The 14,658-nt window shown below is 47.3% G+C and overlaps 1 protein-coding gene across 3 annotated transcripts in view; it reads right to left on the reverse strand.

The window, feature by feature from the left end:
• PUSL1 (pseudouridine synthase like 1) overlaps positions 1–14,658 on the reverse strand; it is a 63,442-nt gene that overhangs the window by 24,800 nt on the left and 23,984 nt on the right. For all 3 annotated transcript variants that reach the window (XM_050931492.1, XM_050931491.1, XM_050931493.1), the window contains exons 4-5: positions 6,075–6,224; positions 3,259–3,432 (exon numbers count right to left, since the gene is read on the reverse strand). In XM_050931492.1, the coding sequence (XP_050787449.1) occupies positions 3,259–3,432; positions 6,075–6,224 (324 nt within the window). The remainder of the gene's footprint in view (positions 1–3,258; positions 3,433–6,074; positions 6,225–14,658) is intronic.

Raw genomic sequence — 14,658 nt, forward strand, 5'->3', positions numbered from 1 at the left:
AGATGAGTGATGAGAGAAAGATCTGCCAAATCCACTGCTTTCCCCAGTAGTACTCTCCTTATCAGGCTCTTTTCCTGAAGCTAGGCTCAGCGCAGGGAGATTTCATTCTGAATCAAAGAGCAACTGATGAGTTTCAAGAAACAGTGCTGGTATTAAAATGGGCCTGTCTACATTTACGATAATGGCACTGGAGTAGCTACACTGCTGCAGTCACTTCGTTGCAAACCCTACTCTAGACATGCTGCACTGATGAAAAGCAGGACGTACACCACCATGGCCATTTACTGGAGTTGGCTGTACTAATACAGAAGGGTCTAAATCACACTTCTCTTTCCCTGATGCGTCTGATCACTTAGGTTACCCAATTCCAGGCTCCACACATCCCGTAAACACCTCCACATGCTAAGGACTAGTTATACTATAACTTCACAATGGACAGGCAGGTGGCTTTGCATGGATTGGGCCAGTAAAGATTTGCAATGTTGGCCCGCTCCTTTGGTTGCTGGACTCTGAGCAATTTATTATTGAACAGTTAGACTGGAGAAGGAGCTCCCCTTCTTACCCCATCACCACCTCTCCTTGGCTCCTTTTACCTGCCTTCTACTCTTTCCCCCAGCTTCTCCCTCCACCCTGGGGCAGACTGCAGGCCCGTTGGTTGAGGCGAGCCTGCAAACGTCCCAGCAGAGACGGGCAGAGAAGCCAGGCTGCACAAGCAGGATAAATGTGAGGCAACACTATCTAGTGAATAGAGAAGAAACTCCAAGTCAGCCGTTCCCAAGTTCCAGCCCCAGCTCTGCCTAACTCGCCCTGGGTTTACCCCAGGCCAAAACACTGGACATTCTCACCTCCCAGCTGGGGCGCTGAGGGGATTGATTACTACTGCGACAAAGTTCTCCTTCAAGGCTAAGCATTACTAGGGACACAGAGCCGTGGGGTTCTTTAAGGAAGAGAGCTCCGGTATCGTCAGGAGGACATGCCTTTAACGGGAAGGTGACCTGACTTTCCACAGTGTCAACCACTCTGCCAATGACACCTCCTTGCCACTTCCCCCTCGGCAGAACGCAGCAGGGTAGGGGACACAGGTGGCGGGGAGGCAGATATAAAGAGGTGTTTTAACTTCAGCTCCATCCAGCCCTGATGGAGGAAGGCTCTGTCTCCAGCAACGGCAGCCAATGAGTGACACAAGGAGTCTGCCGCACACAAGAGGCCAGCTATCCCAGCAGTCTCCCCTACACCCTTGCCATCAACCTCCAGGAACTACCTGGAAAGGCAGTATTGAGCTGCCCAGTGAGTGTGTTGGCCAAGGTTAAGATCCGGTAGGTGCAGTTTTACTATCAAGATCCTGCCTAGCTCGGATAATGTACGTGTGTATTCTCTCCGCAGCGGCTGAGCTCTATAAACACTGATTTCTTGGGGGGTGGGGTTTTTCCAACATGACCCACCATTTCTCTTCACTTAAAGGGCCATCATGATGACTGCTTTGTTCTGGACACGCACCCCAGAACAATTGACTTTTCACTTATCCTAACAAGCCAGGCGATGCCTACCCAGTGACCTGCTGTTCAGATCAATGCGTGTTTAAAAATTAAAAAAAAAAAACAAAAAAAAAAACCAACCACCACCTCTTGCACTTCTCTGGCATATTAACTCCCGATGAATCCTGTACCCCTTTGCAAATTAAATAGAGGGGAAATCCCTTCTTCCTCACGACGAAATGCAGCTGCCTCTAGAGTGGAATGCATTAGCTAACAGTGCATCACAGGCTTGGAGAGGACAGGAGGCACGCTTTACCCGACTGAGCCGCTCCCGGAGCTGGGGGTTGATGGAGGTAGAATTTAAAGGTTTAAACTGAAACAGATCAGGACAACAAGGACTAGAATTCCTACTTTGGGGAAAACATGCCAGGGAATGTTTAATGAACACAAGCGGTCACAGACGCCGTCTTACACTCAACCCAGGAGTCTGGCAGTTCAGCCCCATGGTAGCAAGAGAGATGCAAACACCAACCCAGAAACACCCTGTTTCTCCTCCCTGAGTCTCTCATGTATGGGTCACACCCAACTCCACCTGGCTTAGAGCGTCTGACCCAGGTGGGACAGCTACAGTCATTGCTCTTTTGCTATCCTATGAACATGGGTGCAAACAAATCTCCTTTTTCATCTCTTTTCAAGGCATCTACTTTTTAAAACATGGTTTATGGAACAAACACCAAATCTCTAGGCGCTCTAAAGCCAGAATATCAGCACCTGGCTGACCCTTCCCAGTGGCCTAAAACAGATCACCCTGCCAGCGAGCCTGCTATACTCCTACTGTGCCACCATGCCTACACGGATCACCACAAAGCTGTGAGATGGCACGGGCCTCCCCCTTTAACTACCTCACTTGCAAGCTGCAAGGTTGGACAGCTGGCAGTGGAGGAGGGCTTGCACGCTGCAGCAATGTCTGCAGCTTACACTACACAGGATCAAGTCCCTTCTTTTGCGCCACAGAACCTTGGCCAAAGTCGGAGATGACGAAATCTGCATGTAACACTTGGAGAATCTCACAGACAGGTTTGTTTCAAGTGCCCCATTCTAAACCTACGAGTGAGATGGAGTTGGCGGGGGGAGGGCTAGACACACATGCAATATGGCTAATTCACTAAATACTTAATGCAAGCAAAACTAATGCAGAAGTAATAACAATCCAGCAGAGCTTTCGGAGGCCACAAGGAATGTGCAGAGTGCTCCAGTTTCAATTCCTGCCCTTAATGAGTGGTACATCACTGACCAGAAAGGAGAGGTTTTTAAGATGGCTTTGAGCCTTAAAAACTGAAGCCAATCCCCTGTAAGCAGGGGTTCTCCACCTTCTCAGCTGTACGGCAAGGAGAAGTTAGGGAAATGTTCCATCCGGTGAGAACAACGCACATCCTTCCACTAGCAGAGCACAGGATGCAAAGAGCCAGGGTCACGTTAACTTTGACGGCTCCCGGAAATGTGGCATTTGATACTGATCAGGGAGGACAGGAATGACATAACATGCCACTGAATCTGCCTGATCCACACTCCATGGTGGGACAGGCAGCCAGTGGCTCTATTCGGCTTGCTCAGCCGTGGGCTGCTGCTTTCAGTCCCCTTAGAGTTAGGCTGCTGGCAAGGGGAGAGAACAGTGGGCTATTGGCAAGCTGCAGTTCGTGGTCATCTCAGCAGAAGCAGTGGCCAGCCAAGGCGTATGATCAACGAAGCGCCTGACAGGGCTGAGGACCATGTGGGTTCTTACCTGTATTCATAGTGATGCGACATGAAGCCAGAAGAGGGTCGGATGTCTGCCTGGGCCAGGGTTTTAATGGGAGATTTGAAAGGTTTTTCAGAGCTGACTGAGCGGAAGGTGCTGAAGTCATGGGTCCCTAGGAGGGAATCTGCTGCTTCCTGCATGGCAGGCACGTTCAAATGGCTGGAACAAAATGGAGAGAAAACCATCAGCGCAAGGAGGAAGGTTGTAGGATGAGTCTGGAAGCACGAGAAGGTTCTGCACAACAATGTCTTTGCAGGGGTTAAAGAGAATAAATTTCCAAGAAGGGCCCAAGGCCAAGACCCCGATTCAGACACTCTAGAAAAAAACAGGGAGTGGCAAGTAAAGGATGGGGAGGGAATTCCCATATTGCAAATGGGCCCCTCCCTTATAATGGCCTGAACCAAAAAACATGGTGCCAAACACCCCTGAAGTTTAGGGGTGTTCCAAACCCCAACCCAGAAGTGAATTCTGTTCACCTCTAAGGGCCTATTACTGCAAAGGTTTACACAAGGCAGTAGCTATCAAAGAACTTCTAGATCTCTCGTGACTGCAGGATCTGAACACCTCCATTAAAGTTACTGCCCTGAAAAAAACACAAACCAAAAATCCTCTCTGGAGGATGAGGTTCTTATAAATTAAAATGGAAATTGCAGAGAAATTCACAACACAAGGACAATTATCTAAACCACGCATTTGGAATAGCGTGCTACAACCAAGCCAACCAGAAGGTGCAACTGACTGGAGATGGAAGAGGAACTGATGGGTAACAGCACAAGCTTAAGGCATTGCAAACTCTCAGTGAGAAGAGAGTGTAAAGGGCAAAAAGTAAAGTTAACATTTCTAATTGCCACTCAGATTTAATAATCCAAAATGTTTAAAGAGTGTAGGGTTTTTTTTAAGGTTTTTTTGTGGCAAAAATGGTGGGTTTGTTTTGGAGAGTTTGGAAATGGAAATCACCAAAGGAAATGTCCATTTTTGCTTAGATTTTTTTTTTGGGGGCGAGGGAAGAGGTTGTCAGATAAACCACAAAAATGCTGTGGTTTTTGGCTGAACATTTTCAGGTTTTCAACAAAAGCCCCAAAACTTTTGAAGAAAAAAACTTCAAAACTTTTTTCCATTTTTGTGGAAATTTTTCACAGGAAGAAAACAAAACGAAACAAAAAGCATTTCCCAACTAGGTCTAAAGGTGATACTGGGAATACAGAAAGGAATCTGGTTAGGAAATTTTAAACTGACAGTGTCCCTTTAATAGATATTTATGCATTTAGGGCTGATGCTGCTTTCCACTGAAATCAGTGGGAATTTTCTCTCTGGATTTTGTTAGAGTAAGGATCAATCCAATTAGTAAATTGCCTCCCACTCAGAGTCTGTCTTTACCCATGTGTGGTATTGTCCTTTGAGGAAATTAACTGCAACATCTGGGCTAAATTAAATGTTTCACAGAGCTTGAGATTAGGGTTTATTGTGTGTGTGCAACATATAATTTTGCAGTTTTAAGCTGATTTTTCCCCTCCCCAGCCCACAAAAAAGAATCCACATATTTAACATTAGGACAATATAATTTCGATTTCTCTGCTGGGACCATCTGGGATTGTTATGCTGGTTTTATAAGAATACATGTAATGAAAAATGTCAAGTTATTCCATTAGTAGTGATAAAACTATTGTAACTGACTTTGAAGTTATAAAACTGTTTTATAATGTGATTGAAAACAGTTCCAAAAAAACCCAATATTCTTGAATGTGTATTTATTAGAGTATATGCCAGTAAAAAAATGAGGATAGCTTGACATTGTTTTATTCTTTAACTCACAATTTATAATATCTTAAAGCTTGAAACCAACATCTTGTTTCTTTACTAAAATGTTTGTATCCTCCATTGCAGGTATGCTGCTATACTACTAAATGGTTGTTTCATAGGTACCCATCTGCAATAGCTGGTTTGCTATTCCAAGATTGTTTATGAGCACTGGGTTACGCAGAGTGGTTTGTTTTTGTAGGGTTGCATATGAATGATTGGCACCTGCGTTCATTCATTATTTGAATACACAGTATTGTAGAATGTGATCAGGGAGAAGAATTATATGGATTTGCAAACAGAGGCAAGAAAAAAAAATATTGAGCTGTCAATCTTGACTGGACTGTAAAGCGCAGACTATCCTTAACTTTAAAATCTGCAAGCTAATGGGTTTCTGCACATTTGTTTCTTGCTGGATAATTGCACCCTAGACTGTCAGAATTAACTTGCTATACAGAAAAGAGTCTCCATTTTAGATGTTTCTCGCTCTCTACAGAGGATGCAAAAAGTTTGCTCCAATGCGAGTTTCTGGCTTGGCGGCGCAGAGAACGTCAATCACAGATGCAGTCCTTTGTGACTCAGTCACTGCAGATATGCTATTAGCGATAAGCAAGCGAAGCCACTGCAGTTACCCCAGATCTCACTGAGGAACGAACTGACAGCAAGATTCACAGCGGCGGTAAGTCAGTGTGGCTCCAGTGACTTCATTTGACAAAACTGACTTACACCAGCTGGGGATCTGGTCTCACACCTGGAAATAAGGGTTTGTCTACACAGGAACACTCAGGAAAGTGAATCCGAATTAATTAAAGGTGTGAATTTAAAGTGTATTAGTTAAACCACATTAAACCCATTACCGTATGAAATTATTCAGAATTAAAGTGGACTTAGTTTAACTCACTTTGAAACTTAAACAAAAACGAACAAATAGAAAAATATCTGCATAATCCAATAACGGGGATTTTCCTGAACAGTTCTGTTAATCAAATAAACTTAAAACTTACTCTCCCTTGGGAGCCCAGCACAGATCCCTTTCAAACACTGGTATTTGGGAATGGTGAGAGCAGCCTGTCACCAGCCGATAAATGTAGGTTCTGGACAGTGCAGAGAAGCGTGCGTGGAAGTTATCGGACACCCGATAGGCACTCAGAATGCTGTTAGGAAAGAAGAGAGTTGAGATCTTCATTAATCCACTGGTTTAAACCTGGTCACCACCTGGATTGGAGACCTCCAGAATTAAACACACAGACTTCTCTAGGAAGCTTCTCTGATGATTCCCTAGTTACCACCCTTCCCTTTGAGCTGATAAACGAACTCTCCAGCATGGAGCTTGTGGTCACGGTAGATTTGTGTTGACTAGGATAAAAAGGGAGACCGTATGCTTCAACTCAACTGGCTGGCACTTGGTAAAGCCTACACATCCTGACTACCCACCCTGGAGCTTCAGACTGTGTTAGCTATCATTTCTAGCATACCTTTAAGTCTCAGACAAGGGTAAGCCTGGGTCACGGCAGGTGGGATCTTTAGAATGAGACACAAAACTGAGGTTCTGACCCCTTGCAGTTATTAACAACCTCAGAGCTTTTTTTGCAAGAATAGGGAGATAACCTTGGTGTCCTGACCTAGGTTCCAATCTGCCACCCTTAATTCTCTTTCCATTTCAACTGAAGGTTGTATCTTAAACTAATGTGTTTCTGAGCACTGCTAAACAGCTGCTCCATTCTGCCTACGCAGTAGATGTGGAATGCACATTTTTGGACATCTAAATATGCATAGGATAAGTACTCACTCTCTCATGTGTGTGCACACACATCTCTTAAGGGGAAAGTTTTGCATGAGTAAGACGAGCAGGAGTTTGCTCACAGTTTGCAGAAATGCTGTGGGATAACATGCACTACACAAATATAAGATATTATATTATGCTACATTATGGCCAGCAGCAACCACAACGGGGCCACTACCTCTTCAGCGGCTGGTGCAAATGTCAAGGGAAGCATAGTGGTGTTTTTTGGTGGTTTTTTTTTTTTTTTTTTAATGCAAGAAGTCACTGTATACTTACCAGTTTCTTTGGTATCCCTAGCATGTTACACAAACATAGAACATCATGGTTAACTCTGTTGCTACTGATTTAAAAATTAAATCTTTCTGCACCTTCCTGCATTGCAACTCCCACCATGATGGCTAGATCACATGAATGATGGCAAGAGAGCCATGCTCTCTGCCACCAGGTCCCTTCACAGCAGAGCTCTGCAACGAATGAATGAATCTTAGAGTCGATGGATTTCACCCCAGATTGATCACATCAGCACTAACTTTCATGCTAAGATTATAGCAACGAGGTGAATCTTAAGTAACAATAGCTGTGGGGAAGCTGGCCAGACTGCTACCAATCAGTTGGGAATCGGGAAATCCACTGCGGGGGTGGCTGTGATGCAAGTGTGCAGAGCCATTAAATCGCCTCCTGCTATGAAGGACTGTGACTGGGCAATGTGCAGGACATAATGGATAGTTTTGCAGCAATGGGGTTGCCTAACTGCAGTGGGGCGATAGATGACACACATATCCCTATTTTGGGCCCAAACCACCTGGTGATGGAGTACACCAACAGAAAGAGCTACTTATGGTATTGCAAGCCCTGGGTAGGGAGGGAGGGAAGTCACTGGGGTCATTCCACTGACATCAACACAGGCTGGTCAAGGAAAGTACAGTTACAATCACAACTTTCTCACTTTCCCTTCTGAGTCAGAGTGCAGGATGGCAGCCCGGGGAGGGGCGGTGGTTGGGTGGCACTGGGGTATCAGTACAAGCACATAGGGCTGTTATTCTGAATACTGGTAGTGTTTTCCAAAGGCAGTGGTGGGATTGTAGCGGATCTCACTCCTGTGGGTAACCGAAGCTGCAAGGGAGCAGCTCCTGAATGCATTTGGCTGCAGAGTGGGTCTATATGTTGCTAGCCTGAATGCTGCAATGGTGCCTGCTGAAGTAACCGCTGAGCGTCGTGGCACAGTGTCCTACCACAGGAAAAGAAACAAGGCAGCCCTCCCTAGAAACCTTCGGCAGAGGACTGCAGACTACCTCCAGGAAAATTTGCTAAAGATCTCTATGGAGGATTCACATGACATCCCAGTGTGCATAAACCGACTGTTCCACAGGGTCCCCTCTGCCTAGCTGTACAGGGGAATGAGAAGCAGATAGCAACTGGCCCTGCGTTGGTTATTTCATTACCTCTTCTAGCCTGATTAAAAAAGCAGTACATGAGCAGATGTGCCTCTGTGATATTGAAGCAAATGGAGATTCCCTCCCCTGCATCAGGCTCACCAGAGCTAGACTGCTGGGACTGGCTAGACTGCTCAGGAGTCAAAGAGAGATCCTGGCTCCTCACGCCACCGGATCTCCTGGTCACCTGTCCCCCATCCACCTCCACTTCTTCGTCCAGCAAGTTGTCCTTAGAGTTCATTCTGGTGGGCCAGTGACTCTAGCCCCCTCCCAAAAAAAAAAAGTATCCATGGGGCTTGACTGTGCAGGTGAGGTTGCTGCCGAGGATGGCGTGCAGCTCCTTGTAGAAGTGGCATTTGTGCGACTCCACACTCAAGCAACTATCTGCCTCCCTGGCGTTCTGGTACGCCTGCCTCAGCTCCTTGATTTTTATGCAGCATTGCTGTGCGTCCCTGTTGTAGCCCTCCTCCTCCTCCTCCTCCTCCAACTTCCTACAACTAGAGTGCGGCTGTGACTGCACAGCTTCCCCTCCACGCAGACCCAGGAGATCCACCTTCTCTGGTGCACTCCAGGCAGGAGTGTGTTTGAGCCAGCGTGGTCAGCTGGGCAGTTGTTATGTTAGCCCTCCAAACCGAGCAAACAGGAGGAGCCATTTCAAAAGTTCCCAGGGCGTTAAAAGAGGAGGGGTGTACACCTGTGTACCTGGCTGCAGGGCAGCGGAGTTCAAAACGGTTACCAGAGCAGTCACAATGGGACACCTCCCGGAGGCCACTTAGGGTGACATTAGCAATGCAGTGTCTACACCGACACGGTCACCTTAAAGACACCGCCCTAAGCGCTATGCCTCTCACTGAGGTGATTTCGTTAGGTCAGCATAGTGAGCGAGTTAAAGCGCCGGGAGGAGTATTGTAGCAGAGACACCTCCACAGTTAGGTCAACGTAAGCTGCCTTACATCAACCTAACTCTGCAGTGTAGAGACTGGGGCTCAATGGCTTAGGGAGACCCAGAGCATGATGTTGCATCTCTGACCATCTTGGCTAACAGTCATTGATGGACCTAACCTCCATGAGCTTATCTAGTTCTTTTACAAATCCAGTTTTACTTTTGGCCTTCACAGTATCCCCTGGCAAGGAGTTCCACAGGTTGCCTGCACTGTGAAGAAATACTACCTTTTGTTTGTTTTAAACCTGCCGCCTACTAATTTCATTGGGTGACCGCTGGTTCATGTGTTATGTGAAGGGGTAAACAGCACTTCCCTGGGGGCTGTAACGAGTTCATTCCCATGCTTACAGTCAGCCAAGAGCTCGAGCGCCTTCCTGAATCGGGGCCCTGAGGAGGAAGGTCCTTCCAGTCATGGCCCACCTGGATATGCAAGGAGCACACTCCTGACTAGCTCTTTCCAAAGGCTGTTACTCAGTTCATTGCAGCAGATGGAGACAGCAGGAAACTAGGTCACTCCCCCGCCCCCCCAACGACAGACACGACATTGCCGCAGTCGGGTGGAAATGCAGGGAGCACGTTGCTGCCTCTTAGACTGATTGTGCAGCCAGGAAAACGAGCACGTGGACTGCATTTAAGAGACCGCCAGGAAATCACAAGCTCTTGTGTATTGAAAGGAAGGGTGCTAGGACAAAAGTTGTCCCCGGTGCATCTCCATGGACTTCAGAGCCGTTACATCGGGGAGGAACTTGCCAGTTTCCTACACTTCCCTGTTTTCTATTTTAATCCAGGTAGAGGAGCAACTGCCTGCCTCTGTGAGAAGCTACCATGGCTACCATCAGAGGGGGCCACAGATTATAGCGAGGGGAAGCAGGGATACAGCTCCTCCTCCTCTCTCTGGCTTTGGGAGCAGTTCCCACACCCCCGTTAGCTCCCCCACTTCTTTCAATCTATTTAAGCCACTGGAGGCAAGAGGTGATGTCAGAGCGTTTCCCGCAAAGGATCCTTCGCCTTGGAACACAATTCCCCGTCTTGCTCCAGCAGAGCACAGATTTGTTTTCCTGCAGGGCCAGGCTGAAGGATATTGGCCCGCTGGCTTTTGGAAGAGGCTGAAGTCATTATCTTCTGGCAGGTGTGACTCTCTAAGGTGGGCCGCCCCTCTGCGGCATGCAGGGGGCCTCGCTGTGCCAGGCGCCCTTTGCATTACGTATGGGGTGCTCTGAACCTGGCATCTGAGGAGCAATGAGATCAACGGCCGCTAAAAAACCCGGTGCCCATCAAGAGCAAAATGTTTGAGCAACAAACTTATTTACAAATATTTTTCTTGTGCCCTAGCGACTTTTGCCAGCTGGAGGCCTGCAGAGCCTCTCCCCGATCTCCATGGAGCGGATGAGAAAGGGGGAAGGATAGTAGAGCTGCAGGACTCAATGCAGTTTTCTGGTAACAAGCCTCATCTGACTCTAGTACCATAATTAAATGTTCCATTTATTTCCCCACCCCCCCAAACACACACACAAACACACACACACACACACACACACTGCAAGTATGTGGTTCCCCTGGAGCTTTCCTTGTCAATGCTCATATGCTTATTAGGAAATAATCACCCTTGTATGCACTCCTGTAGAGCAGCTCTTTCAGAGAAGAAATATATTTATGCTCACATAATTCTTCTGTGTACACATTATTTCCCGCCTCGCACACTCAGCGTAATGAGTGCTACAATCCTTTCCACAAGGTGGTCCTCTAGGTCTCCCTGCTTGCTTCATTTCAGTCACTCCTAAGAGCCCATTTCGGCAGCACGGCCTGCAGAAATCATGCTAGGCACTGACAAAGTCGGGATTTCCAAAGGAATTTGGGTCCCTTGGTTACCGAGGCTGGGACTTCTTCAGCGATAGAAAAGATGGGAACCGTCAAAACACATGTACATCTTGTAAGCACAAAAATCATAGGCCTGTAACCCGTCTCCTCTCCTCCCCTCCCATCCTTCCAGCAGCGTTGTCTCCTCTCTACCGACTAAGTCGTTCAGATTGGGACTAGAGCTGGTTTGAGGTGGGGGGGAGATGAATTCGTTTTTTCCCAAAAATATTCCAAAATTTCCAAACGTTTCAAGTGAGCCCGTCTCAGAAACCTGCTTTGTATGTGCCGTCTACGATGCATTGAGCAAACTTGTGATTGACATGCAACACCCCACCGTTATTGCTTATGCCTCTGACCCTGCAAAGGGAACTATACACCCGCTCGGGAGCCCCGCTGAAGGAACTCTATGCAGGAGGTTGTCAGCTCAGGATGAGCTCTGGGCCCAGTGTCTGGAGATGTTTGCCGGATTCAGCGCTTAGTCATGATCGTTTCAGGCTAAAACCGCATGGTAAGAGAATGCCACCTATGGACAGGAACTGAACGATGACTATTTATCTGGATTACCGTAGCACCACAGACCACCACCCCATTGTGCAAGGTGCTGTACAAACACAGAACAAAAGAACAGAGAGGGGAGCACAAGGAAACAATGAGGCATTACTGGGCTATGGTTTCCACACTCCAGTAGCCTAACCATTGTCAAGTTGTTTAGAGGCACCCAGGCAGAGAAGAGTTCTGAAAGTGATAATGGGGTGGGGGGGAAGAGGAGCATTGGCAGATGTTTATGGGATGCTACTCCCACACGGGAGGGGAGGGCAAATCCACTGGCTAAGTTTTGCAAGAGTAATTGGTGATCGGTAGCATCTCAGTTCGTGGGGGGCCCACTTGAGATGCCACTCTGATTTTCAGAGGGCAAGTGCTCAGCGTTGTCTGAAAACCAGGCCCCTTTAACCCATCTCAAGTGGATGGTACAAAAATCACTCGTTACTGTGAAACCCTTGGCTGTGTTCTCCTGCGCTCTGATTCAGAGAGGTACTGCCTTCCACTAGGGATACGGAGAAAGCGGAAGCTATTCTTAAAGATCCCAACAGAATCTGTCTGGAAGCAATATTTTATTAGCAGGTCCTGCGACCACCCCAGGGGAACCAAATACTTGGCTTCCTTTGCTTTTCTCTGACACTAATGTTTGTTTTGCTATATCTGTCATTAATCTGGAAGCAAATAATAAGCAAACACGGAACCGAAACCAGAAACAAAAGGAATACAAGTCAATTTTCCTGCCATCATTCCATCACTCTGACAAAACGCCAGCAAATATACGGCGGGGAGCCATCCTACAGTGGCTGGGGAGACGAGTTGTCTTTAACAGATCTCCATCTATGCGATACATACTGGATCTGCGTGGGCAAGAGCCTTTAAAATGTGCTTTGCAGCCCTAAAGTAACGCAAGACTGAGTCAAGATGCGGCAGTTGCTAAGGGACTGCAACCAGACTAGTTTTTGGGGAATAACAGGATCATTAGGCATGTAAAATCCCTTTAAAGCAGATAATGCGCAAGGTACCGCTGCCATAGGGATAGGAGCCACAGAATACAAATATGATAATGCCCTTAGATCCTTCGAGGTTTTGCACAAGAGGCGCACAAGACTGGTGCACTCCAGGGCAAGAGTGAGCCAAGACTTTGGGCAGGAGAGATGGGGGGCAGGGGAAAATGTGGGCAGAAAATTGGCCTATGCTAGTTCATCTTTGGAATGAGTACTTAGCTACACACTCTCTACTTAGGCCTGACTGCGGCTGCCAGGCTGGAACAGCTTGGGGGTCCTTGTACCAAGATAGGATGGGGTCTCCCACACCTCTCCCTGCAGCACCTGTGCCAGCTGGGCTCAGCCCCAGCGTGGTTCATTTGCTTCAGAACTTTGGGTCGACTGTTTAGCAACAAAACACCAGACTGGACGTTCTGGGGAAGAAACCGATGTTAAGACCAGTCTGACCTGAACAGCACAGGCCAGAGACCATCATCAAGTGATACCTGCATCCAACCCAATAACGAGACCCCAGATTGGTTCCCTGCTCTCCCCAGAACTCCCACCACACAATGCGAGGGCACACACTGTTGAGTCCCGCGATTTGCAGGCGGAGTAACCGCTGACTCATTCTCTAGCATGCAGCAATGTGTTTGGATAGAGGTTGGGTTTCAAACTCTTCTGCGATAGGTTAGGAATTCCTCAAGCATGTCTCCAGCTCTAGAGCGTGGGTTTTGGTGGAGCATCATCTGCTGCAGCCAGTTTTGCAGAGAGGGAAAGATCAGATGAGAGATTAGACCCACCACACGGCATATGGGAGAGCTATACAGGAGGATATTACTGCTGATAATGCAGCCAGTCAGCCAGGAATCTCGTTTCCCTTCCAAACGCTATCAACAATAATATGCTCTCACAAAGACCGTCCCCCCCCCACCACCCCCTTCCCCGATCTCAACCACATGAAAGTGCTCAGTCTTCTGTTCAGCATTAGGAGGGAATTTTTTTCAGCAGAGTAATATTTACAGAGGGAGAGTGGCGGTTGCTGAGTTCGCTCCGGCTCATGCCTGTCACCAATTCCTTAATATAAAGCAGATGGACAGTTTTGAAAAGTACAGCCAGGGGAAGGAGGAGGAAGCAGCAGCAACCCAAGTTCCTCTAAACCCGAACCCTCTAACCGATCAGAGTGATACGATCTCTGGTTAAAGACCAAATAAAGTTCGATTCCCTATCCCACAGGTCAGTCATTACAACTGTACCAGACCAACAGGCTATGCAGAAAGAGAAAAGCTTATCCCTTTCTTGGGATACGACTGCCAGCTTTTCACTGGATGCTCTCTAGCGGGGATCTTCTGTCTAATGCCAATCTCAGCACACAAGACCACGAGCTTCTTTCTGGGTTGGAAGGAATAAAACTCTGAGCTTTCATCACGCTCACCAAAACCAGCCTCTCCTCTCCATCCAAAGCCCAGCACAGAAATCTAGAGACATGCTGTAGATCAAATCTCTAGTTCATCACGTTTACTACCAGAGCATCCACAAACCCATCGGGAGGAAAATAAATCAACAGTTTGAGATGTATTGAGTATGAAGTAGAGTTTGCCTCATAAAAAGGTTTGACAGGGAGATTGCTATCTGGCTTTCCAAGGCCTCGTAGTAGAAATGGAAGATCTATCCCTTAGGCCTGCAACAGTGTTTGAACCTTAAACGTCCAATGCTAGAAGTGTTGCCCCCTACTGCTTGAGCTAAAGGAACAACTCCACTAGCTTGCAACTGCAGTAGGCTGTTAACCCGTTCAGCAGACCAGCCACTAGAGGAAGGCAAAGGCCCACACTTTCTTAATGTGTGTTAGACATTGGATAAATGGTTGTTCTGAATGGTGTCATTCTTCCCTCAGTGCTGAACCAATACCCAAGCATGGCCATAGGGGTCACTGTGTCAGATCATTCAGAGGAAATTGAAAGCCTGACGATTCATGGTCATTAAAAATGTCACAGTCCTGGGGGGGGGGGGGGGGGGGAAATGGTATTCTGGCCAAATTCCATCTCAAGG

Source organism: Gopherus flavomarginatus, chromosome 21 (genome assembly GCF_025201925.1).
Source record: "Gopherus flavomarginatus isolate rGopFla2 chromosome 21, rGopFla2.mat.asm, whole genome shotgun sequence".
In the NCBI taxonomy this organism is placed as follows: domain Eukaryota; kingdom Metazoa; phylum Chordata; order Testudines; family Testudinidae; genus Gopherus; species Gopherus flavomarginatus.